General features: G+C 37.7%; 1 protein-coding gene across 3 annotated transcripts in view; it reads left to right on the top strand.

The window, feature by feature from the left end:
• Positions 1-26,747, top strand: part of ADK (adenosine kinase) — a 266,929-nt gene that overhangs the window by 27,510 nt on the left and 212,672 nt on the right. For all 3 annotated transcript variants that reach the window (XM_064430468.1, XM_064430466.1, XM_064430467.1), the window contains exon 3: positions 7,930-7,983. In XM_064430468.1, the coding sequence (XP_064286538.1) occupies positions 7,930-7,983 (54 nt within the window). The remainder of the gene's footprint in view (positions 1-7,929; positions 7,984-26,747) is intronic.

Raw genomic sequence — 26,747 nt, 5'->3', positions numbered from 1 at the left:
GTTAAAAAAATCTGCTAATATTTTTTGAATTCCTTTCACTCAGAAATTCCAGCTTTTTGTTCTGAAGAAGAGAGGTTTGTTAGGGAGTCATGCAGCCAAATAAGACTGCAGTCATAACAGTGGGCAGGAACTGAATAAAAAGGAAAACACTAGACATTTATTCCATGTGTTCTCCAAGGAGGTCCTTAATTCTCTCAGCTCTGACATATCTATTCCCATAACAAGATTTAAAGTCTGGATTTTTTTTTAAATGGAGTGCCCAGTACCTGTGGTTTGAGTTGCAGTTAGTTTTCTCCCTAAGCAGATGCTTTTGTTTAGTTAAGCAGTGTAATTCTCTGCCAGTCAATTTACTTGCCCTTTCCCAAGCCGAACTTGATCCTTTGTCACTGATAACTATGAAGTAACTTATTTCCTATTAAATATGAAGTAATTTATTTCTTCTGAAGTAATTTGTTTTCTACATTCTATAGAATTTAAGATTGAAGTATCTTAACCTTCTGTTTCTATTTTTTCAAGTCTTCTTGCCACTACCACTAGTGTGTGCTTTCATCCTACCTACATTTCTTCTTCTGAAGCTGAACACTTTAGCTACAAGTTTTTCTGTTTGAAAATTGAGGAAAATGAAATAATTAGCGAGACTGACAGCTCACTCTGGGGTCTTTTTGATAAGTTTGGTTTTGTTTGCTTGCTTGTTCCTGTTTCTGTATTGTAGTAGTTCATTGCTGTCTTAAATGCTTGGTGTGAGTTGGAAGCTCAGGTTGAATTAGCTGCAGCTCATAACACCTCATTTCCCCTCTCCCCAAGTTACTACTTAGTGGGATGCCTTTAACCTCACCCGTATTTTTATGCATTTAGTTTACCTATCTGGCTTCACATGTGTCAGTATTTTGAACTCTTACTGTCTGCTAGAATGCTCTGTTGTCATGACATACCTGTGCCAGTCTCCTGTCATCTGTGGATTTCATCAGTAGCTTCTGTACTTAAGGCCAGATCACTCGTGGATGTGTGGCATAGTGTTGGGTCTAGCACTGATCCGTGTTGAAATCAGTCTGATTTATGCATTCTCTCACAGTTCTAATATTTTCTCAAAGAAATGTCTGAAAGGTGTTTTAAGCAGTTTCCTCTTTTGTTGGTATAAATGGACTTTTGTAAAACTTGGGATTTTTTTCTGGAAGCAGGCTTTCTTTGGGATTGTATTGCTGTTGTACAGTCTGTCTTTAATCTTTCAGTTTTTCAGGGATGGCAATCTGGACTTTTATATTTGTCAACAAAACAGTATATATTCAGTAAGGAATTTTTCTGAAATGGTCTCGCCTGTTACGAGATCATCCTTAAGTAAGAAAATGAGAAATGATGAGCTGTCACTTAACCCAGAAATTAGTGTAGAAAAGATCTCTGTTTTGTTGTCAAATGGAGGCCAAGAAGGAATGTGAAAAGATAGGGAGGACCAGCTGCCCAGAGGATAAAGAAGGGAAGAAACTTTGAGGGGATCGAGAGTGTGGTGCATTTCAGATGGTAAAACTGGGAGACTAAGCAACAGTGGAATCTACAGGGGAAAAAAAAGGAAATGTCAGACTGGTGGAGTAAAAACACTGCAAGTCAGGCAAGACAGTGAGACTTTCAGAATATGAATCAAAGGCCTTTACTGTTTGCGTCTGTCTTTTTTTTTTAATAGTGGGAAAAAACATGTCTTAAATATTTGGACTAAGGTACTTGTATCTGCCTGTTACAGAAAACTTTAGTTTGGTTTAGCTGGTTTCATCTGGTCCATGATGAATTGGGCTGCTAAACTTAGATACCAGGTATGGTCTGGGTTGTGGATTTTTTGTTTTTGTCTGGATTTAGAAAATTCACAGCCCTAGAATCTGGTTTAGCAAGCTCAAGGTAATAATCCAAATACGTACAAGTCATGACACTCACGCTGTATTTGTGTGCTAGTGGGAAGAGTAAAGCTACATTAGCTTTAACTGAAATTTCTAAGCAGCTGTAGCCTTGTCAAAAATGTAGAAATACTTCAAGTGCTATTTTACTACTGTAGGAAAAGCAGTTTCCTTACTGCTTTTTGATCTCTGTATAGATCAAGTCAGAAGAAATGGAGTTAGCACTTATGGCAGCATTACTTATTCTGTCTGATAAATTGCAGATGGAACTTGAGAAACAGGCTGACCTTCTGTACCCATCCCCCATAAATCTGAGGCGTTAGAAATATTTTGTGAGCTGGGCTTGCTGTGTGCATTGGCTTGTAAATGCTCATGAGGATGCCCTGCTGTAGCAGGTTCACACATGGCTGTGCTCCTGACCTGAATGATCTCGTGGGATATGAGAGCTGCATAGAAATCAGTCAATACACTCTGAAAAGGACATGGGAATACAGTGTCCCAAAGACGCTTGTTCTAGTTTTGACAAGATTAATAATAAAGAAAAAAAAAGGACTGCGGTTCCTTTTTTTTTAAAACCAGTGAAGGTAGCCTTAACATCACTTGGAAGTTGAAGTTAACACAATTGCTGAATCATTCTTATGCAACCTTCTTTAGATTAATCTGAAATATAACAAGACTATAGGGAAATCCTTAAGGTTCCTTAGTGACTTCTTTGAAAATTTATGAAGAAATGCTTCTGCTGAGCTCTCTTAACAGGTATCTTCTTTTATTGATGAAGCATAGCCTAGTGTAAATAAAATCTACTTGTATTGTCCAGTTAATGCAACCAATGGGTGTTAGGTGTCTGATGGACAAATCACACTCTGTTCCTTTTTTTGATAACTTTTCTGCAAAGTTCAAAGAACACAAAATTTGCCCTTTCATGTATTGAATTTTTAATCAATCTGGGGAATATTTAAAGCAGTAAGTGCAGCAAAGCATGTCAAATAGAATAAGCTTATGGACTAGCAAAGCCCAAGTGCATTTAAAGGTGAGCAAGGTTAGCCAGAGCCATGTACTGAGGCAAGAAGTTTGTATTTATTTGTACATCAACCAAAGCAGAGGAATGTCAGTGCAGATACATATTTAGGGCTTCCTGGAATGCTTTACTGTCCCAGCTTTGTGCCACGGAAATAGATTAAATATAGGGGTTTTTTGCTGACTACTCACGTTGATGGCTAATGCTTAGAAAAATACTTTTACCTCTAGTGTCTTGTTCTTCACAAGTACTCTTGAAAATAGTGATCAGAATATTACTGTTATACATAAGCAGTTTTTCATACTTCCTAGTGGATGGTCTGCATTCCATCTTGACTCTTCTGGCCCAAGCATATATATGTGTGTGCTGATTTTCATTTTGATATCTGTGCAATTATTACTTATTTTTTGCTTAGATTGGTGGATTCAAGTAAAAAATTTTGAAAGGTGACTTAATTTTCTAGCTGTGAAGATCTATTGCCATTTTTTAAACCTGTTTGCTCATTATCAGTTACATATTGGGCTTTTGGACAGGTGAATTTTACCATCTTTTCAGGAAATTTTTGATAGAGTAGATCTGAACTTGATATATGTTTGGAATTTATCAGCAGTCAATATTTTATGCAGGCTGTGTTTTCTTTTTAATTTGGTTAAGGCTTTGTGAAATTGGATGCTGCCTTAAAGGAACTGTGCCTTATGGCTGTTTGTTACATTAAAAATATTTCTGTAAAAATGCTCACTACTCTCCAAGTATGTGAATTTTCATTGTGTCTTGTATTAGGAGCTGGAAAAGAAAAAATCCTGGAGTTGTAGGATTACTATTTCATTAAATCATTAAAAATTGCTGAAGTTGAACTTGGAAGTTCTGGTATGCTCTAAAAAATGAAAAACAAGCATAGAATAAAAATGATACATTTTGGCAGAAATTGAAATTGCAATTATAAACATGCAGGTAAATGCTAGGCAAGTTCTTCAATGTACATGAAGAAATGAAGAATATACCACCTTTTCTACCACTGTAACAAAATTGAATGTATTGGTCAGAGTTGTACTTTAGCTGCTGTAATAGATCTATGCCAAGTGGCTGTAGCATTTTTTTCATAGAGTGTGTTTAGGTGTACTTAGGGCAAATTTCCTCAACATCGTCTGACTCCCCTATACCATGTCCTCAGAATGCCTGCAGTAGTCTGGGTCTTACTTTATTTCCAGGCTTGTGGAGAGGAAAAATATTTGAGATTTCAATAGTTGTGAATTTATAATTAGTTGTGCCTTCGTTTACTGGTGAATTACAGGCACATGAGATTGCTCATTTGTCCTGGTAAGTTAAATGTGTAAACATGTCTTTTTGTAGGGTCAGAAAGAATACTGTCTAAAAGAATTATCTTGACACTGGAAAAGTTACTGTATTGCACTGTGAAACTTACAATTGAAACTGTCATTAGAGATGGTGATAGGTGCTAACAGAAACTACAATTCTGTCTGTACCTGGGACGCTTCTACGCAGCCCGGTGTGCGGGGCAGCAGGGCAGCTGTGCAGCCCCGTGTGCAGGGCAGCTGTGCAGCCCCGTGTGCAGGGCAGCTGTGCAGCCCGGTGTGCAGGGCAGCAGGGCAGCTGTGCAGCCCAGTGTGCAGGGCAGCTGTGCAGCCCCGTGTGCAGGGCAGCAGGGCAGCTGTGCAGCCCAGTGCATAGGGCAGCTGTGCAGCCCCGTGTGCAGGGCAGCAGGGCAGCTGTGCAGCCCGGTGTGCAGGGCAGCTGTGCAGCCCGGTGTGCGGGGCAGCAGGGCAGCTGTGCAGCCCGGTGTGCAGGGCAGCTGTGCAGCCCGGTGTGCGGGGCAGCAGGGCAGCTGTGCAGCCCCGTGTGCGGGGCAGCTGTGCAGCCCGGTGTGCGGGGCAGCTGTGCGCTGTGGGAATCGCTGTAGTCCAACCCTTTGCTGCCCAGCTTCATGGACAGCTGCTGTTCTGAAGGGGTGTCTGGAACACTGGCTACTCTTCCAATAGATGAAATGTTTGTGGAGGACAAATCAAAGGGCTTAAATGTTTAATTTTTGAAAGGCACTGCAGTGTGTTCTGACACTTACCTGCAGTCAGGCTGTAGACCCTTTTGCATATTTTTACTCTTAAGACTCCTTTTTTTAAATAGGACTTCAAGCAGTGAGGAAGAGACTATTAACATTTTAAAACTATCAGCGTTTGCTACTGGATAGTTGAAAAGAATAATAATTATTTTGTGTTCTACGATGTGTTGAACTTTGAATTTCAGAGTAGAAAAAAATGAAGTTGTGGTCACTCCTTTGCTTACTTCCATAGCATATATGGCTGTCTTCTACTCACTAGTTTAATATCAGGCAATTAGTTCTATAACAAATACACAATTGGTTGTTCTGGTGGCTTAGAGAGTTTAGATGTCCTTATTTTAATTTTTTTTGATTGCTTATCTTGGGCTTCGATTTTGCACTTAGTATTGTTAGCTCCTAAATGTTCTTTAGAGAAATTCTGACAAATATAACCTTCATTAGTTAGGAAGACCCAACTGGTGCTTATCAATCTTGCCTATGAAGCATATGTTTGGAAAATATTATGTAAGCTGCTCACTGTGCTAGTTGCACATTTAAATTCATTAAATAGTTGAGCAGCTGTGTATGAAATATAATATAAATCTTAATGCGTAAAGTACTCATAAAAATTTGAACTCTACAAGCATGTCCCTTTGTGGGAAGTTTTCTTTGACAACTTGCTATCAAAACAATATCTTTAGGGATCAAGGAAGAATATTTTAAGAAAACTGTTTTCACAGTAGAAAAAGGTGATGGTGGTGAAAAAGATTGTGTAAGCTGAGATTCACCAAAGGAACCATTCTGCAAACCTTAGGGGTAGCAACTGTGTCCCTCCCAGCCCCTCTGCGGTATGTCAGTAACATAGCCCAAAATCACACATCTGTTGAACAGCATTCCCCTTATGTTACATGATTTCTGTTGTAGCTGACTTACTAGGCTGAGTAAGTAGTGACAGGTTTTATTTGTTTGAATTTTTTCCCCTCTAAATAACTGTGGGGGTAAAATTGTGGTTAAAAAAAAAAGGTGTAGTTACAAATATTCTGGAAGCTTGAAAAGCTCAAAGATAGATTTTGTTTCTCAGCAGAGAAAATGGTACACTGTTAAAGCTCAAGTAGCCTGACTACTGGTAGAGGAAAAGCAGGCAGCTTAATTTTTAATGAAGAATGTCTGTGACTTTCTGTGGCTATATTTGTTAATGGGCAAAATGATCCATTTGCAAAATGGATTGCATATTAGTGCATCTGTCTATGACAGATAAATCCTTGGACAAAGACCTGATTTCATTTTAAGTTTCATAAGAAGAGATAGTGTCCTTCCACTTCTGAAAGATGTTCCTTTTAGAATTTCCTGGTAACTCATTGTGTTTTCTCTGATACGTATTTGCTATAAGTGCAATTCATATTAAGACATGACAAATGGAGATATCAGGTAGGTGTAGTAGCATTATGAAGAGACTGGTGTTGGGCTAGACCCTTTTTTGTTTAAGAAAAAGAGCCTGATGTGGTTGATTATAGAAAACATTAAGTTGGAAGTAAATGTAAGATCATAAGAGTAAAAATGGGTGTCTTAAAGATTGACAGGATGGTAAAGTATGAAGAAGATTTGGTAATTTAAACAGTGACCTGAATCTGTGCAGGAAACCCTGCTTACCCTGAGTCAAACACGAGCCCTGCACTTGGAAGGAGAACATGGATGAACCGCTGTATCCTGATTAGGAGTGTCTACACCAAGGATTTAGCAGCAAAGTGGATAAATGGATTCAAGTCAGCATGATACTGTAGCAAATAACCTGGGGAAGTCTCTGTGTTTGTAAACAATAAAAATCAGTCAGTCAGTGTCTTGTATGTCTGAGTGCAGTGAGCACTAGTGAGCTTGAAAATGTGTCCAGCATTGGTGCTTGCATTTTAAATGGATGCTGAAAATAAGAGTTTCAGAGAGTATCATCAGAAAATGCTGTCAGGAATAGAAAAAGGATATTTTGCCTATTTGTTATAAACAAAAATAATTTTGCAAGATAGATTGAGTGTAGTTGTCGGTGACCCGAATCTTTCCTCAGGAGGAATAACTTATAGTTCTGCAGTTGTCTAGAGTAAGGAACAAAACCAGAGAACAAAGGGACAGTGGGAACCTTCAGCAGATTGTCATTTGCAGAGTTGTCCAATGGACAGTTGACTTGTAGCTACATTGTGATTGATTGTCTTACAAATCAATCAACCAAAAAGCCCACCTAATGCAAGAGAAAAAAACAAACCCTGCAGAATACTAGAGCAATTTATTTTGAGATGTCAGAAGATTTTACTCTGATGCAGAACAAAAGTGAGGTCAGTCCTTAAGGGTTTTCCACAGTGAGTGACAGTGCAGGCTGGCAGTAGGCTGTCTTGGCAGAGACTGCATTCTCTTTTCCCTCTGATCAGGCAGTGCTGGCAACCCATTCTGTTAAATCAACTGTTAGGTTAAGCCAGCAAAGAAAGTTTCTTTCTCTCAAGCACTCGCTTTTATCAGAAGTTGCTTCTATGGACTGCAGAAGTTTCCCTAAATAGCCTGTTGTTAAAGTGTATTTTTTCCTGCAGAATTATTTTGGTATTTATTTTAACAGTTTTATTTGGTACAGGGAGAAACACTACAGCCACATTTAGTGTTTCTGTTGTCTGTAATCCTCCCTTTCATGTTTTGGCAGATTCAAGTTAAAAGATGAATGTATGGTTCAGGTAAGAATTGCAGTGATTTTTGGTAGATAGTGTCAGACGAAGTATCCAGTAGAGTTTGAAGCCAAGATATAAAGCAAAATTTTGTGTGATGTTAAGTTTACTTTGATAAACGCATTGTAAGTTTTTAGAAAGTTTTGTGACTGTTTGCAATACCTGTGGTATCTGAATCGACAAACACAGTTTAATAATTTAAAACTGTAAAACTTCATTTTATGGTCATATTCTCACGTGAGTAACTTTGTTTTTTCTTTCTTTTTTCCCCTCCCCAAGGTATGGGCTGAAGCCAAATGACCAAATTTTGGCAGAAGACAAGCACAAAGAACTGTAAGCTTTTTTGTGATGATATACATGCATGTTACCTATATACTCTTTAATGTATATACACGTCTTATTGTTAAATACCTGAGGAAAAAATGTTACTTTTTGTTCTTTAGTATTTAGTCTGCTGTAAATTTCAAGGTTTGTCTGAAGACTTTGTTATAAAAAGAGATTTAAGAATCTTTTTCATTAATTTCTTCTGAAAATTCTTTAATTAACTGCAGTTGGTACTAATGCAATTTAAATACCTCATTTAAATGTTCATCCTAAATGCCTATGTTCATTTCTAAATTAGATACAGATTTCTAGGATTACTTTCAGATTTCTTGTTTTTAGGGTAGAGATAGTGGGGAATTTTGTGTTTATCTACATGCTTAGATATAAAAATAACACCCCTTTTTTCCCCTTACTATTTTAAACTTTATGCTCTTGCACATAACTCTCTTGTTTCCATTATTACATTAGCAGTGTTTTGCATTATTTCATGATACATCCAGAAGACTTATGGAGTTTATCCTCGTGTAAGATAATGTACCTGTTTCAGATGAAATCACATCTATAGCTGTCAAGTTTTCCCATATTAAATTTTGGATGCTTTTAGAAAGGTCAAAGATTTCAAACAGTAAAAATGTATTCTGGTAAAAAGGATTTAATTCCTCTGGGAAATATTTTTTTCCAAAAGCCTTAGTGATTTAATTACTAACCAAATGTCCCTTGTTCTTTCAGAGGATAGAAAAAGACGTATAACATTTAACTTAAGTTAGTACATCATGGTAATGCACCTGTGACATTAAAACTACTTGAGCTCCAGGCAAGACATAGGCAACATCAGTTTCCTTTGATGAGTGAGAAGATTGGTTTTCTGCACAGCACACTCTCTAGTGATAGAACACTTATGGACAGTATAGCTTTGATTAACCCATTAGCCCATTTTGGATGCTATGAGCTAGAAGTGTTAAAAGTACTGCAGAAAAAAGGCAGAGGGGTTAAACACAAGGTAAATCACATCCAGGTCTGTATTTTGGACAGTACAAGTTGTACTGTGTACACAAGCTTTATTTGTTCAATAGATACTGATTAAACTGAGCCTTTTGATGAGAGATATTTCATTTGAAGTAGTTATCTTTCAGCTTTTTATTTTAGGTATATTGCATATTAGTTAATTGCATGTTTGTTATTGATATGTTTACAGCATAGTCACTTCTTAAATGGAGGATTGAACTAATTTTATTTAAGTAGTTCTTTATTAGATTTTGTGTAATACAGAAAGTTCAGTAAAACTCAAGATTTACATGGATCAGCAGGAACAGAAGCCTTTCTTTGGTGTTTTGTTGTACACACTGCATTAGCTCCCGAGATGATTGATATGTTGTTGGGTATAATGAAAGAGGTTAACATGCTTTTGCCACCGATCTTGTCGTCTTGAATGTCACTGGACATTTGACCAGGGAAAAACTCCTGTAGGTCAGTGTCATGTTGTTTTCAGGAGAGACCTTTGGAACATTTCTAATGCTGTGTACTCTTCTCCTTGGACCATGTGAACACAACAGATTATGCATTGTTGAACTTCAGAGCACTTCCAGTCCTTCAAGCTAAATTCTCTGATTTAACTTATAGATAGGTTGTTAGATACTTAATTAACATTTTCTGATGTTTAAGTAGACCTTCATATTTAAAAGAAATGCCACTTGTAAAAAAACATAAAAGACAACTTACCACTAGGGTAACTGTTGCTGAAGTGATTATAAACTTATTTTTGAGTACAGTGCCCTTATAATTAAGATATGCTTCTAAACCTGTTGTAATGTTTTTAAGTCAAATACAAAGTTAATTTCTACATATTACTAAAATGTTCTAAAATCCTCCTACTTAAATTATTTTATCTTTCAGTCTTTGAAATGTCAGCAGCTTTATATTGTCTTCCCTAGTAGACTAAAGAAGACATTTTTGCATTCTTCATCTGAAATCCATCATGGTGATTTATCTGGCTGTCAAATGTCCTTCAGCTTCTCAGAGATACTTCAGTATAGCTGTTGTTCATAAAAATGTAAATTTTTTTCAGAAATGAATTCCTTACCTCCAAAGGTAACTGAGCCTGCTACCCTGACTTGGCTTGATCCTTTAGTCCTTGAGTCTTAGTTATCTAGAGAGAGAAGTACAGCCACTAAGAGTGGCATTGGTTTACAGGCATGGCATCATGCTTAACTTCTATTTTAAGCACTAAGGTATGAAAGAGCACCTTTTTTTTTTTCCTGCTTTCAATTCACTTCAACTGTAGCAGCCTTCTAAATTTGTCTTTTCATTTTGTGTACACTTCTTTTGTTCAACAGGAATTTATTAGCACTAAAGCTGTTAAGTTTGTGCATATATACATTCTTTTCAGAATTTAGCTGGAACTATCTACTCCTTCCCCACCCCAATCAACTCCTGAATGTACCTTGTGAAGGGTGGAGGGTACGGTCCCACAGCTCAACCTGTTTCCATCAAAATTAGCAGGTTAGAGCCATCAGCACTGGTGATCAAGCCAAGCCATGTCCATATTGTAGGGAATCAGATGAGCAACACACTTGTTTTCAGTGCAAGTCTGCTGTTCTGCAGCGGGAATAACAAAGCTGGTATCTTCTGTTTGCATTGGTGTTTTACAAGGGAAGTAAGCATTTGTGCTTAAGGGATGTCCTGCAGGTGTTTCCCACCTTCCCTAACCCCGCTTATCCCCCTCAACTCTGAGTCCTACAGGACTGCTAGGGAAACTCAGATGTAATAAAGTTGGAAAGGCCTTAATGTTGCCTATATTTCTTCTCCTTCTGAGTACAATAAAAAATATAAACTCTGAGACAAACAAAAATATTTTTCCTGACCCATTGTATGGTCCTTTTACAAGAGTTGTTTCTATTTTTAATTCTCAGAATTGGCCTGATTTGCTTTAACTGAAGGTCATATTAACAAAGTAGAGACTTGTCTATGCTCTTGCCTAGGCTAATTTTTTTTTTTTTTTTTTACTATGGTTCCACATAAAAAAAAATTTTAGGACAATAAATTTAGGCTAGGTGTAGCCAGCAATGGGGTGTGGTGCAAGATGTCTTGATATTAAAGTAGGAATTCTTCAATACAGAATAGGAATACTTTAATACAGAGTTCATCTTCTGTGTAGGGTAAGTGTTGACAGAGGTGAGTTTTCTTACTAATATTTTCTTTTACTAAACTAGGCGTTATTAGCCAAATTTTGGTAGCTTGACTAGCTTGTATGAATACAGGTGACTGAAATATAGTCACTGTGAGTTTTAAAAACGTTGTTTGGAATTCAGTTGTACAACTGAGTCTGTAAACAGAGCTTCAGAACACTTATTTTAGTGCAGCTTTGACTGACTGCTGGTTGAACAGTTTTAAAACCTTCTGTTTAAGCAGTTTTGGCTGTGATGGGACACTTTTGAAAGTTAGTTGAAGGAGAGAGTAAGAAATGTGGAATCCGCATTGTGTTTCTGATTTTTTAAGCTTTCTTTTTTGAAGGATCAAGATCATGAAGTGAGGAAGAAGATAGATATCAGCTTTCTTTCTCTTCAGTCAGTTTTTGATGTGTTGGTGAGAAGGGAGAGAGCAGATGTTTTGCTCTGCTGCAAGTTGGCTGAGGGGGATTCATTTAGCTAAGAGGGATTTCATTCTTACCTGCACGCTTGCTATTTTTCATAGTGAAACTGAACAAGTGAGAGAGGCACTCTTAAATTTGAGGATGGCTGTTTGGGTGACTGACTGATGGAGTTTTGATTTACCTGTAACATCTGGCAGGAGGTGATGTGCGCATATTTTCTAGTTTTGCTTAGACAATATAGATATTTAAGTGGAAGGGTCAATCTTGGAGTCATAATAGGGATGTTTGGGGATTACAGGGGGCCTCTGTTGCTTGGCAAAGAGTAGAGAAATCTACAGTAGGGATTTAGAAGTAGTCTGGGTATGTCAGAGAACTGGAGGATGTCAAAGGGATTAGAGCCATGTCACAGGAATGTTGAAGAGCAGTTTCCTTGTATTTGGGGGCAGGGGGGCTACCCCGTGTTAGTCACTGCCTATCACAGTACTTCAGTACAAAAGCTAAGGGACTCGACCCCAAGCACAATGAGACTGCAACCGTGTGTCATTGATACTTTGCAGGGAGAGAGACCTGAATTCCGGGTCACCAGAGGGGTGCAGCAGTCCGTCTAAGGCTGCTGCAAACAGCAAAAGCTCTGTGCCACTAGAGGGGGCAGTTTGTCTTCAGAAATCCTTCCCCGTGTGTGGGGTTAAAGATTTGTCCTGTTGGGCTGAAGTCCCTCTAAAATGGTTTTTATCCATCCTCTTTCCCTCTAAAGCTAAAATACAGGGTAGAAAATTGTTTGTGGAAGAGAGAGTAAAATATCAGAAATATGAAGCTTTAAGTCTTTTGTTGGCCTTCTCAACATATATTGCTGACAATATGTGTGATTTGTATGGATGACATGATATATGAATCTGTCACAGCTGTTGAGCTACTTGATATAATATGCCTCACTTGTAATTACATTTGAGTGGATTAATATATATTATGAAATATGATTTGGCAATTAATTAATGTGGAAAACTGTTATGGCAGTTATAACAAGGCACCCAGATTAATGGAAAAACCTGCCAGCTCCCACCTTTACACGACTTTATTTTAGATTTCCTCCTTTTTTTTTTTAATCAAGTATCAGATTCACCTGCTTCGTGGTGTAGAGTTTCATTTGAAAATTTCAATAAAAATCTCTACTGTGCAAGTGATACTGGCTTTTACAAAATCAAATATTTTTAGAATTTTTAGAGAGGAAAATTCTTAAACTTTGCTTTTTAGTGAATAAATAGTAATTTAGAATGACTAGAATGACTAGTTGCCACTTTTTCCCCAAGCAAATAAAATTCTGTATATATTGACTCTGATTGTTCCATGACATGTAATTAAGCACTTCTTTAATTAAACTTCCATTAAGTACTTGGGAATTCTGTAGAGTAAGAATCTGGATAATGCGCTGTCAATATTTGAGAAACTTTTAAGGAATGAGCTTGATGGCTGGGAAGAGCTCTGTACTGATCTGGAATGTTTTCTTAATCCAGTTCCTTGAGTTGTTGGCTCCCTCTGTAGAAACTACTTCAAATTGCAGTTTGATTTCTCTAGAATTGTTTTATCACTTCTGTGTATTATACACACACATATAAAAGCTTGAGTCAGATATACAAAAATAATAATTTATGGTTAGCTACAGAATTTCTATTACAGATTCCTCCCTCTTTGTTTTTCCCTTCATTTTTCATACTTTTCCTTCATTTTTCATACTTTTAACTTCTTTCATGGAGCAGTCTTTGCATCTGCTTAAATTTAAAATAGAGAATTTCAGCTTAGTTTTAGCATATAATTTCATTTTGCATCCTGCTGTTGGAGATGTTAAATAAGTAATCTGCACAATAGTTGTACAGGGTGGTAAGCAGATTGTGTCAGTATTTTAAAACTGTGTGTATGTATCAGTACAGTGTTTTAATTGAGCCTCCTGCCTCGGTTCATGTTCCTTTGTGTGTATAGTACATTAAAGCCCAGCTTTGCTATGTGGCTTTAAAGGCTCTATTAGAACAGTCTGTATTGTTAAACAGCTCCTGGAAATCAGTGTTAATTCATTCTTGTATGGCACAGGGCTTATTTGATGTAAAATAGAAGAAAACTTCTGATAAAAGCTATGGCTGGCAGTTAAGAACAGGGCTTATGTTCCTCTGGGGAGCTTGGTTTTGTAGCCTGAGATGCTTATCTGAGGCTGTTGTGTGATACAACACTTCCATGGTAGTGGGAAGGAGGAGTGCTGGAGGGGAAAGAGAAGGATGGTTATGAAAGCCAATGGAGAATCCAAAATATTTTATGTATGTGACACACACAGTGTAAAAACAGATGCTAAAGGATTGAAACTTTATTTGCTTAAAAGTTCCTAATGTCAGATTCACTGTTTTTCTGTAGTCTTGCTCTTAATTGCATACATTAATTTTTCTTTTCTTACCTTCAGCAGAGGATGTCTTCTGTCCTCTGCTTTGATTACCACAGCCTTATCATAGGTGGTACAGAAGAGATATCAAAAGATCCTTCAAGGGGAAGATGTTTTCTAACATTCCAGCTCAAATTTCATTGCTTACAGGAACTCTCGCAGTAGTGGCTGAGTTAAATTGATCTCTTGTAATGATTTCTTACTTTGACAATTTGTGCAGAAATAGGTGGACTGACATGGACCACCTATTTGGTTCTTCCCTGTAGTGAGTTAATGAGGCCAGGTTATTCTGTTTTTCCTCTTGATAATATTCCTGACAGCGATTGCTGTTCCTCAGTGTGTACTAGACATACATGCTTTAAAGCAAGGAAATAATGTTTTTCCTTTTGCTGCCAGTTCCTAAGCTCACCCTCCTGCACAGACTGAGCAGAGAACCCACAGCCCTGAACTGAACTCTCCGACTTGGAAGGCTCAAGTGATCAGAACTCCTGTAAAGCCCTTCAGCCTGCCTCTCAGCCAGTGTAGAGCAAAGGCTTCACAGACAGCACAGGATGGCTGCACCTCCTGTCCTCCTGGGGTTCATTTCAATAGATGCCGTTTGGGCAGTCAGTAAGACATGATTGTCCAGAAGACGACTTTCCTCATGACTTCTCTTGGCGCTTCTCTTATTTTTACAACTTGTTAAAGAATGGTGTTAATGTTTCAACAGCACTGACTCCTGGTATTGATGAAGTGTGGTGCTAATGCAGTAGTGATGGGGTTGTGTGCAGTGACAGATGTATTTGAAGACTGAGTTTTGAATGTGCAGAATTATTTTTTTTTTCCATGCTGCTGCATATTTCTGTCACTCTAGTGCTTTCTTTCCAATAGAAGATGGGGTACACTCTTTTTAGAATAAGATGCAGCCTTGTGCTACAGAACATGCAAAATCTCCTTGGATTGCTGCTTTTTAGCTAAGGTAGCTAAGGTTTCTGCATCTTTGTTGCACAGTTTAGAATTGGACAAGATCTGTCTTGAGAGTATTAATTTTTGTGTTATGCAATGTAGCACTAAGCTTAAGATTTTCTAAAATTTAGAAATTATTAATTGGACCTTCTAATAGCCCAGAAGATACATTTGTCTTAGTGTCTCTTAGAAGAGAATATATTAAAGATGGCTGTGGGATGGTTTTGAGCTATCAGAGTAATTATGTAACTTCAAGCTGCAAGTTATGAAGCAAGAACTGCATATTCTGAAACAAAGAGTGAGAATTTAATATGGGATTTTTATTCCATTCTCTTACTGTATTTCTTACATGTATTCTGCTCACAGTCCTCTAGACATAGCACCAGAACCAGAATAAAAGCTATTTACACACTCAACCATTTTGTGGAATTACATTAATTTTATTGCCTTAAGTATACTGTGTGTGAAGGAGAGCCTTCAAATAATCTTCTGTTGCCAGATCCTGTTTTAATTCTGGTTTTTTTCTGATTTTAATGACATAACATCAAAGCTGTTGAAGTGGAGGCGCTGTTTGAAAGCCTTGGCGAAGGGTGTGGTCAGTGCTGGGAGTGCCACCAGCTGAGGGGAGGCTTTGAGCCGCTGCCACCTTGGTGGCAGCCCTTTGAAACTTGTAGTAAAAGGTGTAAAATGTCTAAAGCTTTTAACCACTTGAAGGGACTTGACAGAGCACTGTTATCTTTTTGCTTAAACACTTCTAAGCTTGAGGTGAGGGGGCTTTCTGCTTCCATTGAGACTCTTTCAAACCAGTGGAGGTAAGAAATGCGTATTTCATGTGCATGCAGCTTGAGCTTGAGATGAGATACACCTCAGTGATGTGGGGGCTTGGGAATTTTTTGTGTAATACAGACCACAAACATCTTTCATGTTCAGATTGCTGTGTTAACTGGTAAGTGAAATTGCAAAACCCAGAATAAGAGTGTAATCATCTCTAAACTCGGTTTTGATTTTGTTCTGGTTTTTAACGTGTTGCTGGTATAATTATCTAAAAGCTGGTCAATACCAAAGAGAATAAAAATATTAATTATTCTTAGTAATTTTTTTTAATAATCCTGAGAGTAGATGGAGAATTTCCAATATTTTTGCATTTTAGTGACCAAAAAAAAAATTACTGTAAAAGAAGATACACTATAACTGAATTTTCAAATGCAGGCACATTTCATTTGATTTTTGAGTAGCCTGAGGCTTTTGTGAACTCTTAGGATTTTAAGAATAGGACTTATTTATTGGTGGCACTTGTGTTTGCCTGCTCTTTTTACATCAATAAAGTATGTGTTTATTATGTATTGTTTTTTCATAATTCCATAAGAGGCATAGTTAGGATATAATGCCAGCATTTTTCCTAAATAATCAGGTAATGAGCTTTATTGTTGTGACATTTGTGTGCAATTAATAACATGGTATAAATTTTTCTTGTGCTGGGACTTCAATTTTCTCACTTGAAGTCTTTTTTTTTAGTGAAACTCTTAAGAATTGACTTGCCAGAGAATGCCCACTGATGTTACCCTATTATAAAAATGGCAGAATCACATCAGATGTTCCATTTCCAAAGCAGTTAATGCAGTATCACTCTCTCTGCTAATTTGGCTCTAAAAGTATCCTCATTTAGAGATGTAAGCACCACAAATAAAATGTAAAATAAGCTGTAGAGTTTGTTAGCAAGTGAGAGAATAGATAAGTCTCTATTACCCATTCAGTCTTTTCTGAGTTAAGCTTAGCCCCAAGAGTACCAATTAGTGCTCAGAATAGTGAATTCTGCTATTTTAAAGGTGGTCATCTATCAGAGCAGATTAAACGGCTTGTGTGAAAATAATTTAGTAGCTGCCCATTAATTGCCTTTCCTTTCATAGAACTGTAGAAAGAGACCTCAAGAGATCATTTAGTTTCAATCCCCCAATCCAACTAGAGATGCATCTTTGTCATTCCTGGCAGATATTTGTCTAGCTGTCTCTAAGGGTCCTTGGAAATAGTAAGATGTCATGTGGAGACAGTGCAATCTTACTACATTACTTGTAATGGTGTGCTCCTTCATTCCTACTGAAAAGTTTGCTTGCAGGATGGAAAAGAGAACTATTGCCCATAACAGTGAAAAGGGAGTTGGATGGATTACAGAATGCACAAGAATTGCAATGGGGGTAAAAGGCAATGGTTTTAAGCAGAGAGCCAGACTGCGTAGCACAAGGCTGTGTGCAGAGAGAATGTGCACATGTATTTTTGCCAGGGTGAGGTTCTGTGCACCCATGCACCCCTACAGGTAAAAACATAGAGCAGACAGAGTAGCCTGTAGTGTGAGGAAAATATGAGACTTGAGCCATTTTAGTAGTGTGATGGAAGAGGTCGCATAAAGTTGACCATCTGATTTAATCAGAACATCTGGAAGCTCCTGCTTAGCAGTCTTAAGGTTATGTGTCCGGTCTGGATGTGCACTTTTGCATTTGCAGAGAGATATATGTCTGTTTTGCTTTCCTCCTGCTTGTGAATAATATTGAAGACTTGCCAGGAAATATTGTCTGACCTACATACTTATATAGTTCAATAATCATTGTATCATGTAATAGTCTCTCAGACATCTAAATTGATTTGTTCTTGAAGCTTTATACAAGATAAGATTGTAATTTTATGGATCTGTGGCCAAAGCAAACAGGGAATGTAGCTGGGTCTAAATTGCATGGGAAACTTGCTGCACATTCAGAAGCTGTGTGCCTGAACGATGGAGCCATCTGCTCATTCTGAAGGGGGTCTCCTGCCCTGATGCTGTTGTGGCTGTATGATCAGATGACCTTGTTTACAAGAAGTGGGAACAGCAACTGACACACTGCAGCTTCTGTCCCCAAACCAGCAATCACAGATGGAGTGCAGCTGCTGCAAGGGATTCAGTGGTACCTTCTGGTCACATGAGTCAGCTGCTGCAGTTGCAGCTGCAGATGCCAGTGTCTTTGCTGAGCAGCTGAAACACACAGACCTTACACAGGCGAGTGCAGGGGTGTGTGGGAGGTGATGGACATAAACTGCCTGTGCCAGTTGAGCATCTGAAGCACCCTGCACCCATTATGTCAGTCCTGGCCTGGTCTTGTCTCTTTAACTGATGTCACTGGTTCTGGTTGTGAGGGGAGTGACAAGAGAGCTACAGACAGTGGCAATATAATGGCGTTACTTAATTTCAATTTCTTATTTCTAATGTCTGTGTAAAACCTCCTGAAGGCACATATGTTCTCCTATCTTGCTTGTCCTCAATGTAGTTCAGGTCCAGTATTGGACTATCAAAGATTGGAGGGCAGAATCACAGTCTTTCACGATGGGAAAAAATATTTGGGGAAATTCAGTATTAGCACAAAAATGTGCTGGGTGCTTTAAGTTGAAATTCAGTATCTAAACAGGCTATGCAATTCCAGCAGTTAACACTGTGATTTTAAGCTGTAGTGACAATTTTTTTCACAGATTTGTTGAAAGCTTCTGAACTAACTTAAAGAACTTTTCTAAAAGTAGGCGATCTCTTGAGCTAACATTTCTAGCACTCAACAACAGTGATATATCAGTCTGTATGCATCAGTGAATAAGCCTACCAATTCCCATCTGTTGACACAGTCCTGCACAGATTTCTTGAATTCTAAGAAAAAAACTTTGGGTTAGAATTCCAGCAGCAGCTATGAGAATGTTTAGAAACAAACAGCAGCTTTGTTAAAACTTTGCAGTGTGAATATCCCGCTTCACAATGAAGAGAAAATAATTCCATCATAGCTGTCCAAATACATGTGTTACTGGTTGATACATTTTATGGGAATCCTTCCTAAGCTGGAAGGATGTGCCCGTGTCAAGGGTTGGACACTGAACTATTCAACTTTGTGACTGTTTATCTACTGTCTACTCTGAGAAAAATACCCTGAAAATATCTTTAAAACCAGTACTTTCTTTATTTCTGTTGCTCTGATTATTGCATTAGCAATTACTGTACAACAGCCTTTTTCCCCTTTGTTTTATGGGGTTTCTTTTGGCTCTGCCACATGTGCTTACCATGAGTAAAGTTTACCACTCTGGTATCGAAAATATAAAATACTTGTTTTTCTGAGAAAATAGGACATCAAATGAGTGAATAGAAGGGAAAATCTTAAATTAGTATGAATAAAAATAACTAGAGGGAGGAAGAAGCAGGTGTAAAATACACAGGATACCATTGTTCAAATATTTTTTTTTGAGGAAATGACCAGGTTTGTCTTTTTGTTTTGGTTTTTAATTTTAAAGTATATACTGAGAAGACACTGAATATTTTTCTGCCTAAAAAGCAATAAGAAATGGCCTAGTTCAGGTAAAAGTATTTTCAACTTTCAGTGAATATATTAGAAGGTTTCAGTATCAGAACAAATGTGAATTACAGATGTTGCAATATTTACAAGTTGCACAATTATATTTGTTACTTTTTTTGGTATTTCCCCCCCCCCCCCCCCCCCCCGTGTTATTTGTATGCGCAGTTGCTCTTTTCAAACTCTTTGCTAGGTACTGCATTTCCTATCAAGACCCCTCTATTCGCTGGATGGTGGCTGCTCAAAAAACTGTGATTAGAAGTGGAAATACTCTACTTACCTGTTTTAAAGTTGCTTCAGTGGCTTATGCTGAGTGTTACGAGTGATGAATATCTCAAAGGGAAGGTACTGCCACTGGATGGTGCTATTGTTATGTTATTTAACTTACTTTCTGTGATAATGTGGATGGCATGAAATCTCCACCCCTGTCCCCCTGAAAGATTTTGTGAAGATCTGCTGCAACAAAGTCCTATGTATAGAGGTCACCAGTAGTAAAATAGTTATCCACAGCCTGCACCTTCATGAAGGCAGGTAATTCTGTCTGGTGTGATCTGTATTTGAGCTTTGCAGATGAATGTTTAGAACAAGTTTGGATGACAGTCTGCCTTTGCTAACACAGTTGTTTGTAGGGAAGGTGATGTTCTTGAGGAATGGGATACATTTAAGCCAATCAGCTGTGTGAAATCTGCATATTCATAATACATCTAATTATCCAGAAAGAGATGCTGAGTTACTGAAATTGTCACTTTGAACGGTTTCCTAACGAGGGGACTGTCTTTTAAAACGGCAGGGGTTACATAGTTAGCTACCTATTACATTACAAAAAAAAAAGTTTTGACTGTTTTATGCAAATATACTGCATTACCTTGTATAAATGAGAAGGTAAATCAGCTTTTGAAAGCCCTTCATGTTTTTTTGAGGGTGGAGAAAATGAATTCTTCTTACAAATTTGCATTTCAAGAAGTAAATAACTACTTGAAAAGGTGCACTTTCTTTTAAAGATTGCAGTTTGATAAGCTGGAGATTTGAGTGTTAAAATGGCTTCATAAATTTTTGAAATTCATCTTTGAATATGCTATGAACAATTGAAAACATACTCCAATTTTCTTATAAGCTGGCTTAAAAATTTTCTTGTGCTTGCTTTCTCTTTCCCTTCCATTTTCATTCACATATTTTGATCTGTCTGGAACAACTGGAGTAAATTTTTTAGAGGCCTGGGAGAGGAGAGGAAGGGAAAGAAAGTCCCTAGAACCTAAGAAAACTATTGCTGTTGTCAGTCCTGACTTCAGAAGAAATTATGAGATTTGGCAACACATCTTCTCGTGTATTATAGCCTGTCTGTTTTACCAATTGAGCTATTCTGTGTCTGTCTCTAATAACTCTTAGGCTCAGTGGGCAATATCAGAACCATGTTTGACAGGGGAGAGAAAAATGTGTAGGATAAGAAGTTGCTGAAGGTCTCAGGCAAGTTAGGGGCTTGATAAAGAAGGGAGTTACATGTCAGGAAAGGGGGGTGGAACACAGACATTTTTTTCCTGCAGCAGGATCAGGCCTGATGGACTGGAACAGCCGATGGGCACTGCTCAGGAAACCACAATGCAGGGAACCACAACTCAGCGGGTCTTCCCCTTCCACCAGCCAAGCAGCTGGGCTGGAGGAGATGGGGAGAAGAATGAGGGTCAAAAGGTACTTTGAAGGGACTTCAAGAACATGGCAGAGAAGTAAGTCTGTTGATATTACAAATATAGAAATATGCTTTGTTAGGAAAACAGGCTTCCTTATTAGAAGCAATTTTACCTTCAGCAGGTATATTAAGAGGCTATTTCTTGGATATGTTCATTACTTGCTGAAATCAGAAGCTGTATGGTTGCTCAATTTGCACCCAAAAGATCTCAGTTTGTTTATGCTACATCTGTCCCGGAGTTTTAATTTTCCTTTTATTATTTGAATTCTCTAATATGAGAGTAGCTAGCTTTTTTTTAAACTTGTTTTTCTTTTTAAATTTTTTTGTTGTTGTCAGGCAACCTGTCCCAAAGTCTCTGTTTAACAAGTATATATTTCAGTCTTCTTTTTCTGATACAATTTTTTAATATTATTTATGTTAATTTTTCTCCTTTCCTGTCTCAACACACCAACTCCTTTGCTGTGTGTATTTGCTGTTGTAGATGTTAGCCCTATCTAGCACTGACATAGTCAATGGCAACATAAACTTTTGAGATAACAGTAAATGTATAGTCATATGAGGTAATGCTATGTGTCTTAAATTCGCAAAGAGAAGGCAAGCTCTAGGTTCTCTTCCTAGAGCTCTGATCAAGAACAGGGTTGGGATAAGGCAGGATGGAATTAGACTGTGAGGAGCTGGCTTGAAGTGTTGACAGATTATTTCTGAAGGAAGTCTGGGAAGAAATTCAGAGGCTTAGGGACATGTTGCACTACTCTTGGGTCTACATGGAGACTCTTGGTGCCAGGAGGGGTGCAAGAGAAGATGCAGGGAATCCCTGCTGGAAGCTGAAATGCAGGAGTTTACAGGGAGTTGACCAGCACACTTTGGAGCTCCATGTTAAAGTATTTAATGACAGTGATAAGTGGTATTGATCTCGCACTTGGAGTGTCTGTTGGGCTTCCTTGGTTGGTTGTACAATCTTGGAAGGTTGTACTTCCTTGAAGCAGGTAGATGTTGTGGGTAGTTGAAGTTGAAAAGAGATGCGAAGTATTAGACTAAGTATGTCTAGGACATTACCTCAAAAGATTATGAATAACGGACCTATTCCTCTTGCATTGAGGGTTCAGAAGAGATATAATTCTAGTGGGAAATCCCCTTTGTTTTGTTTAAATAGTTTAATAGAATATGTAACTCTTCCCACTTGATACAAGCAAATGGGAAGTTAGATCTTGTTTTAGTTTTTTTTTTAAATTTCCACTTGGCTGAAGTTTAAAAAAATTGCTTAGCATTGAAAAGAACCTAAAATGCTTAAAAGAAAGTGAAGATCTTGGTCAATGATGATCTTATTCTATGTACATGGACCTGTAAGTTGGATGGGCTCCTTTTAGTGTGATATATTTTGTTTCTTCATTTCTTGAATACCTGAAGATGTTGTTTCAGAAAGAAAAAATGGAAAAATTACCTTTGTGTTCTTCTTTGTGTCCCTCTTCCTGGGACAAACTTGAGATCATCTGCAAGAATCTGTGTTCTTGTAATTGAAAATTAGAAATCTTCTGTGCATGTTTATTGGACAATGTCGTGTCTCTATAAGGTATTAAAGGAATTTGATTAATGTATTTTATAATTTCATTGATCATGCTTTATATCACGCTTTTTTTGTAGGTTACTATAAAATAATGTTACTTGATGATGGGGGAAAAAGCTTACATTATTCACCCCTCTAGTTTTTTCAAATTCCACTTTTTTTACTATAGGCTCAAAAATGACCAGGCCATACAAAAAAATGTCAATAAACTGGGATGAAATTTCTGAATCACTGTAGCTAGGTATGTGATTCCAGATACCCCTCAGTTTTTCAGGGTTTTTCTTGATTATTTGATCTGCATGTGGAGGAGTCATTATGTTCTATTATGTGACTGCTGCTATGCTGTCCAGCTTCTGTGTGAAATAGTGAAACAGAATGGTCCCTTGTTTGAAGGAATATGAAATCATAGGTATATTCCTACATGGAGCTCTCATGTTCAGTGTGTCATAGGTCTGCCTCACTTAAATTCTTATTACTAGAGATTCATTTTCTGAGTGTAATGAAGTAACACATCACAAACTCATGTTTTAGTCAGTGTGACTGTGAATATAGATAGGATGGATGTTCAGCATCAAGATGTAGTAGTAACATGTCTTTTTTAAAATTTATAATGTAAAGTAGTCGTGATAGATTTTGTAAAACAGATATTGTTTGAGAGCATCCAGCTTCATTTGATGAATAAGACAATTCTTTAAAGATACCGTCTGTCCAGGCCTCATGTTTTTTGGGTCCAGCATCTTTGTAAATTCATGAATCTTCACTAATTATTGGAACCCCCTTCTCCATTTTTTTTTTCAGTTATGCAATTATTTCAACTTTTCTTTCCCTACTATCATTTCTTTATTTCCAACCTCTTACGTAAAAGAAGTTAGAACTCAGGGTTACACCTTAGTGTAACCTCATGTATCTTGGGATACTGTACAAATGCTCTGTCTTGCAAGAGTAAGAATCCTTAATAGATGCATTATAAGGAGGATGAAAACTGGCCTTTTGTAATGCTCTTCTGATTATTTTTTTTTAGTAATATATCCTGATTTCTTCTTCATCTGTTATCCATATAGCACTTGTGTTAAATCTGTAAGCTGGCTTTCATCTGTTGTTGTTCCACTCTTTCAGAAAAAGATGGAATTGCTGGAGTTGTCCTGTTTCAGTTGTGCTGTGACTGGTCCTGTCTGGGGGAGCTCTGTCTTTCACTGTGTGCAGACACGTGCACAAGTAAAAGAGGAGGGTGGAAATCTTGGCGTTCTCCCAGGAACAGCTTGCCTCTTCTGCCTTAAAACTTCAGTGTTAGGGATGTTGTCCCAGACTTGACAACAGCCTTGATAGGGAGAAAATGCAGACTGTTGGAGAGTGGTTTTTTTTTAATAGAAAAGAGAAGCTAACCAAGATCAAACCAGTCTGGAATTTTAAGGCATGCAAACTGATCTAAGATGAAGCATGCTGAAATTGGTAAGCTGGTTGGATAAAGGAATGAAAATCCTGCAAGCAGTATCTTGACAATTAATTATATGAATTATGTTTTCTTGTTAAGTCCTTAATAAACTGAGGTAGGAGAGGACATATGCAGATGTTAAATTTTGCATTAAACACCCAAAGGTAAAATGAGAGGGAGCAGAGCGGGGAAATTTCACGTATTACGTCATGACTTGTCTCTGAATGCTTGGCGTTATTTAAAACAACTTTGTTGAATTGTATGAACTTTGATCCTAATGAAGAACATTTGATTGAATTAAGTGCAGACTTCAACTGGTGTTTATCTTGAAGAATAGTTTGCAAGTGTTAAATGTATATCTAAACAATTTAAAATGAGCGTATTTTGTGTATTATATGTTAATATGCACATTTCTGTTAGCCAAGATGTGTATGTTTACTGCTTTCTAAATTTGCTTGATGTTTCAATTTCTCATTCAGAATTCATTTGGACTTCCTTTTTCTTCCTGCTCTCTCATCATGCGAATACGGGTTTGGAATGAGGTGGTATAGGCTTGACCTTCAAGGCTGCAAAGGAGTGTTAGCCTAATCCTTTCTGGTGCTGATAGAGTGGAAGTAATTTGCTCCAAGTACCCTACCTTGGGGGCAGACACTCTGATATAACCTTACCTCCTCTGTGTTCTTTGCAGTGGAAAGGTGAGATTATGGTTGGTTTTGGGAGATGAGGGGAAGTATCATGATTGTGTGATGTGTAATGCTACCTGTAGGTTACTACAGCTCTGGAAATCTGACTTGGAATGGTGCTTTTGTTTGTTTGTTTAAGTAGACTGTAGGTTATCTCAGTCAGTGTTAATACATAAATGAAGGATGCTTAATTAAGCTGACTCACTGGAATTACATGCAGGAATACAAATTGGGGAAATGGATGTTATGTATAATCCTAAAAACACAGTGGGGAATTAGCCCTTGAGGAAAAGACCTTTAGCTAATCTGGGTTCTGTCTGGACAGATGGAACTAATGTGTTCTGTAGGTGCCTTGATATTAGTGTCTAGTTTGGATTTCCTCTTCTGAATTGATTTTTTTCATCTGTCCCCACCTATTGCACTTCACTTCCAATTGCAGAGTGATCTGTGAGCACATACACCGAACTCCTTTGGACAAAACAAAATAGAATATTCCAGGAGCATGCCTTATCTGCCTCAGCTGCTGTGAAATCAGGCTCTGAGAGCAGGCAAGAGCTAGTCTGACAGCTGCCCTGAAATCCTTGTGCAATGCATGGCTACTGCTAAAGCCATCTGATAGTCTGGCTCCACCATGGCTCCACATATAGGAGCTTGAAATGAGTTCTAGATCTAGGACTTCTTGGGGCAATGCGCTGCTATTAAACAATGCTTATATTGGCATTGTTTAACCTTTCAAATGTGGGGCTGCTGCTGCTAAGCTCATAGCTGTTAATGCATTTGAGGCTTTTATCTTATGTGAAGAATAAATAATTGAAGACATGGTGAAGAGTTCACACTGCTCTTGGAAAAGAATAACTACCAATGTTGGATTTAAGGAAAATACAGAAATCAGGACTGGACTGGAATGCATTTACTGGATGTTAATAATGCTTGTTTGTTAGCTTATGGGTGTTTTCATACATTAAGATTTTGTAAAAAGTTAGCTCTACAGGAACTGGTTCTGGACTAGTTGGTTCCTCTTTTTGCAGTTCAAGTTAAGTTCTAAATTTAGGCTTAGCATGAACTGTTTTAATAGAGACTAACATCACTTGTAGAATTTTTTTGTATAATTTCTATTTTTAATTTCAGTTGCAATACTAAGATGTCAGAATAATTGCTGCTTGAAAAATCAATTCAGTAAAACAAAGTTCACAGATATTAAATAACAATAGAACATAGAAAAAATTGTTGGAAGTAGCAAAAGAAAGACATGGAATTGTTGTGCTTTTGCACCATCCAGGTAGTGAGTGATACAAGCAGCATTGTTTGGCAGTTGCCACCTCTGATTCTTGACATAAATGAGAGAAAGTGGTTTGAGTTTTGACAGAAGGGAGGAGGAACTTTATAGAAGATGCATCTACTGTCCTCTCTGAGGTTTAATTTTTATTTTCTTTTTCTTGTTATTTGCTTTGAAGCCTGTTAAATCATCAGTTTTCTTGAACTGATAGACTACTGAGCTGTTTCTTTGGGATTTATTTTGTGGCTTTGGTTTTGAGGTTAGACTTGAGCATCTAGACTGTAGCTTGATTCTCTAATGTATAGGATTTTAATTGTTTTGATGACTGTTCCTCAGCCTGTAATAGTTTTGGGTTTTTTCTATGGTTACCAGATCGTGAGTTATCAGTGAACTGGGATTTCTGTTGAGTATTGTTATTGTATCACTGGTGACTGAGAGAGAGAGAGAGAGAAATCAGTTCTCTTCTTAAATTTCTGGAAAAAGTACCAGTGTGTCTCAAATTGTCAATAGACCAGGCATGAAAAAAATGACTGACTTCTGTGGATGAGAGGGGCTGGATAGTACAGACAGTACATTTGGGTCACTGTGGTGAAGAGCAGTACTTCGACCTGTTATGTGCTGCCCATGCGCTAAATTTCCAAGGTTTGGAGGAAGAGGCTTGTGTCTTCTTGTTGGTTTGTTTAGGGTGTTTTTCTTAAACTTTATAGCTGAGCATTCTTAACTTGTTTGAATTCCTCTCATAGTCATGGTGTGGTCGTTGTAAAATTCATTTGTTAGCCTTTCAGAGGAAAGATGTGCATGCTTATTGTAAATTACATGCATC

This window comes from Passer domesticus, chromosome 8, assembly GCF_036417665.1.
Source record: "Passer domesticus isolate bPasDom1 chromosome 8, bPasDom1.hap1, whole genome shotgun sequence".
Taxonomy (NCBI): Eukaryota; Metazoa; Chordata; class Aves; order Passeriformes; family Passeridae; genus Passer; species Passer domesticus.
The sequence above is the reverse complement of the archived record's forward strand: the minus strand, read 5'-3'. Positions and strand labels throughout refer to the sequence as shown.